This window comes from Trachymyrmex septentrionalis, unplaced genomic scaffold (assembly GCF_001594115.1).
Source record: "Trachymyrmex septentrionalis isolate Tsep2-gDNA-1 unplaced genomic scaffold, Tsep1.0 scaffold25, whole genome shotgun sequence".
NCBI classification, from domain to species: Eukaryota; Metazoa; Arthropoda; class Insecta; order Hymenoptera; family Formicidae; genus Trachymyrmex; species Trachymyrmex septentrionalis.
Window position 1 is genome coordinate 2,051,193 of NW_017305408.1, and position 3,924 is coordinate 2,055,116.

Here is a 3,924-nt window from a genome sequence, read left to right on the forward strand (position 1 = left end):
TAAGAGCGTACAAATTACCGCAACCGATTGCTGCGTTATAGTTCTGCTCAACTATGACACATCGGTTACACGCAAACGAATGTATCTGATATCGAGTTTAATAGTACAAGCAACGCAACATTATACCACCATCGATTTTGCGAAAGGGCCTTGACTTATTACACGCGCGCTATCATTGCAGAGCTATTATGTTATGAACCTTCTGTTACTTCCGCGATGAAATGGGAAGAGAAATTTATCGGCGACTCTACGGCCTCTTCAAAATGTCAATCGTGTGCTGCCCTAATTTTAGACTTTATCTATTTTAAGGCTTTTATCACGACGAAAAGTAATTCGAAGTAAAAGATAAAGCCTAGTAAACACTAACTAACAATAAGATTGTATCATTATTTAATTTCCTCAATAATATAAATATTATAACATGTTGCATGTAACAATCACGTTGTTGAATCAAATATTGTAACTTGAATGGTAATTGATGGTATTATTTACTCGGATCGCGTACTATGTTAATAGTAATTATATTAATTATTGTGTTTTAGGATATTGCGATAATGTCGAAGTCACCCTTTACCTCCATGCATTTAGGCTCGTGTATAGGAAAGCTGGCAGTGCCGAATTCTCGACCGCATACGTAGCACGTGACACTCCTGGGACCTCGTTTCGTCAGCGCAGACAACGATCTGCTTTGCTGATCCAAGACCTGAGAAGAATGATCCTGAGGAATGACCGGGTTCTCGGTCTCATCCAGTTTATTCCTGTTCCGGTCGCTACGAAAGTTCAACGCCACCGGCTTCTGAATGGATTTTGGTACCGACGGCGCCGTAGACTTCGATTTCGTCATCGGTGATGGGATATCCTTGATTTTGGACTGACTGCCCTTAGGATGACTGTGGAATCTCTCCGGCTGATCTGGACGCCCGCAAGTCTTGCAAGGCTCTGGCGCACTTTTTGTTGTCTTTGAGGTGGAGGTGAATATTTCCAGATCATTTGATAGACCGGTCCGCGAGTTCTTCTTCTTCACCATCGATAGCACTTTAGGAGGACTGTTTCTAATCGCATGAATAGAATTTGTAAATATTAAAACATGATTGTTTAAAAGCGAACAGGATAAGTAATCATGACGAGGTGTAATTATATTTTTCAAAGATAAAATATGCAAGACTTTCAAATTTTAATAATCTTCTGATAACTAACAATGGGAGGCTGCAAGAGAGAGAGAGAGTATCTGTACATACGAACTTTGCTTAACTTTAAATATGTCTTAGTGCTTAATTCATAAGAAAGTGACATAGCGCAAAATTGAAGTAATTACAAGAACTTTGAATCGATAGTTTCTCGTCCGTATTTTTTATATAATAATTAGGTATATGTACAGTAGAAATTATTTTATAATTATAACATAATTTTAACGAATATTTTAACGCCTGTAATTATACGAATAATATCGGCGCAATTTAATAAAAAATTCCAAAATGTTCGACGCAAATTTATCATGAATGCTTGATATTGAGTCGTATCACTTGCTTATAATGAATTAATAGAGGGTAAATATTTCAATATATTTAAAGACAAAATTCGCGTGTATTATCTTCTCTTGTGAATATAAATGATATTTTTGATATTTTTTAATAATTTAAAGGATATTATTAACTCGATTAATTTACGATCTAATCATCACTGACTTGTTATTGTTATCGTCGAGCCTTCTGATGTTGGAGTTTCGTTTGGATACAGACTCCTGCGTCGCGGGCGATCGAGATCCGTCAATTTCCTCCATTAGACCCGCTGCGACCCGCGGCTCGTAAATCTGTTCGAAGCTACGTCGCTGACGACGCACTGGAGCGTCATGAGACGACCAGGTGGTAGTCGTCGCGATATTGACGACGGCGCTCTGGCGTCGTCGTGATGCCGACGGCGGCGACGGTAACAGCAATGATAGCGACGACGATGACGATGATGATGTCGTACCCCCACTGACTGGCTTGCCATTCTGATGGAAACGCGTCATCGAGTCGCAAAGTAATTCCTTACTGAGCAACGACATGTCAAGCTTGTTCACGAGCGCGGGGTCCAGCACACTTGGCCTCGTAAGATTCGCCGTCTTCGGCCTCTCCGACTCCTTCTCGCAGAAAACCTGTACGCGCTTCATTTTTGGCGGCCAGGTGCCGATACGCGCTGCATTTTTCGCCGCTGCCTTCTTGCCGTTTGTCGTCTTAGTCGGATCTATTTAGACGGAGATGATCTGTTGTTGATAGGAAGCATCGAACACAGAAATGTAGATCGGTTTTATCTCATTGAAAACCACATACATAGTAGAGATTTTAATATGCACTTTTTGTTTTTTAAATATCTCAGATTAATACTGTGATTGTCAGAGACTGATAGTTAATTCTCAGTCAACACCAACTAGAAGTAACATCAATGTTATAATTTCGAATACGACAATGTAACTTTTATGTAATATCCCTTGTATTATATTATATTTGTCATATTAAGTATGAAATTATGACATTAATGTTATGTTACTTTTATTAATTGGTGTTAATTAATTATGGCTAAATTAATATCCGACTAACTGCTAAGACTACTGAACAAATTATTGAAAATTACTAGAAGACTATTTATTATTATTATTTAATTCGCACGATAAGATTTTATTTCAAAAATAAGACATTAGTTTTCAATGAGTTAACACATCACTACCATATATTTTTTTGAAAGAATCAGTCACAAAAGAAATCACCTCTTCTGGGGTGATTTGCTTCTGGATCGATGCAATCATTGTTCCATTTGAAGAATGGATTAGACAAAAATGTCGCTGGCAACGAAATACGACGGACATTACCTTTTGAAATATCCAAGTCATCCTTTATTATGAGAAACGTTTTCTGCGACAGAAATTCACATGGCTCTCTCTTCCACTTCATGACGATTTTATCGATATCGGTGATCTTCACAAATCGCGAGAATAAAAGTCCTTCGTGAGTTGCTCGCGTCGCAAAGCGAGCATAACCGTATTTTCTGCCGGCAATAAATCTTCCACGGGTTCACCCTTCAACGTTTTTACATCAATATAAGACACGAAAACAATTGAAGTTCGTTACTTAAATTTCACATTTAGAAGTGAATTTTCGATCATTCTGTGACCTGTCTTATCAGTGATATCTCGAAGAACTTTCATGCAGGAAAGGGAACGTTTCTCGATGCCTACTAAATTTCGCTTTATACTTTCTATACAAACGGTTCATCGCTTTTTTCGAACGTATATTTAAGTTAGGCGATTGACGTCACAAACGTGTAGCGTTTTTCCCCGTCCGATGAACAGATGGTATCCCTATGCTACAATTCGAACGAATGTTAGAGAAACCCGATTAATTAGAATATTAAATGAATGACAACGCCGGAGGTAATTGCGTTACACCATTCGTACTCGCAATAAATTAAAATGCGGGAACTTCCTTTGTTTTAGAAATCGCACATGCAAATAACAGATCGTCGATATGCAGTCCATTTATTTCACATTTATTTTTAATTGTGCATGAGCAGGCGGAAGCGAAGTTCCCGACGACGCGGCGAGCCCTTTGCTACCGAATTGCGCGGTGTACTGCGAGCTCGGCTTCACCTTGCCATTAACTCCGTACAGCTTTTACCTTTCTATATGTATGAGTGTGCGATAGTAGTGTCGACTGTGTGACAGTACACAGGTGGCAGAGGAAAAATCGATCCAACGACCGCCGTTTAAAACACTGACTATACCGCGCTCGGTGTGTGCTGCGTGTTCTCGTCATTATACGGAAGTCGTTCGAAAGCGAACGAGCGAGCGATAAAAGTATGCGCGATTATGCGAATTGCGAAAACCGCACATTTTATCATAACACAGCCACTGCGTATCGTAGATCTCTTTTTATTCGCTTTTTTTTT

The 3,924-nt window shown here is 39.2% G+C and overlaps 1 protein-coding gene across 1 annotated transcript in view; it reads right to left on the minus strand.

Moving 5' to 3' along the window:
• The window catches only part of LOC108749017, an 8,977-nt gene extending 5,084 nt beyond the window's left edge, over positions 1–3,893 (minus strand). The window contains exons 1-3 of the mRNA XM_018487505.1: positions 2,849–3,893; positions 1,686–2,226; positions 575–1,052 (exon numbers count right to left, since the gene is read on the minus strand). Of these exons, the coding sequence (XP_018343007.1) occupies positions 575–1,052; positions 1,686–2,226; positions 2,849–2,930 (1,101 nt within the window). The 5' untranslated portion in view covers positions 2,931–3,893. The remainder of the gene's footprint in view (positions 1–574; positions 1,053–1,685; positions 2,227–2,848) is intronic.
• Positions 3,894–3,924: the final 31 nt, after the last annotated feature.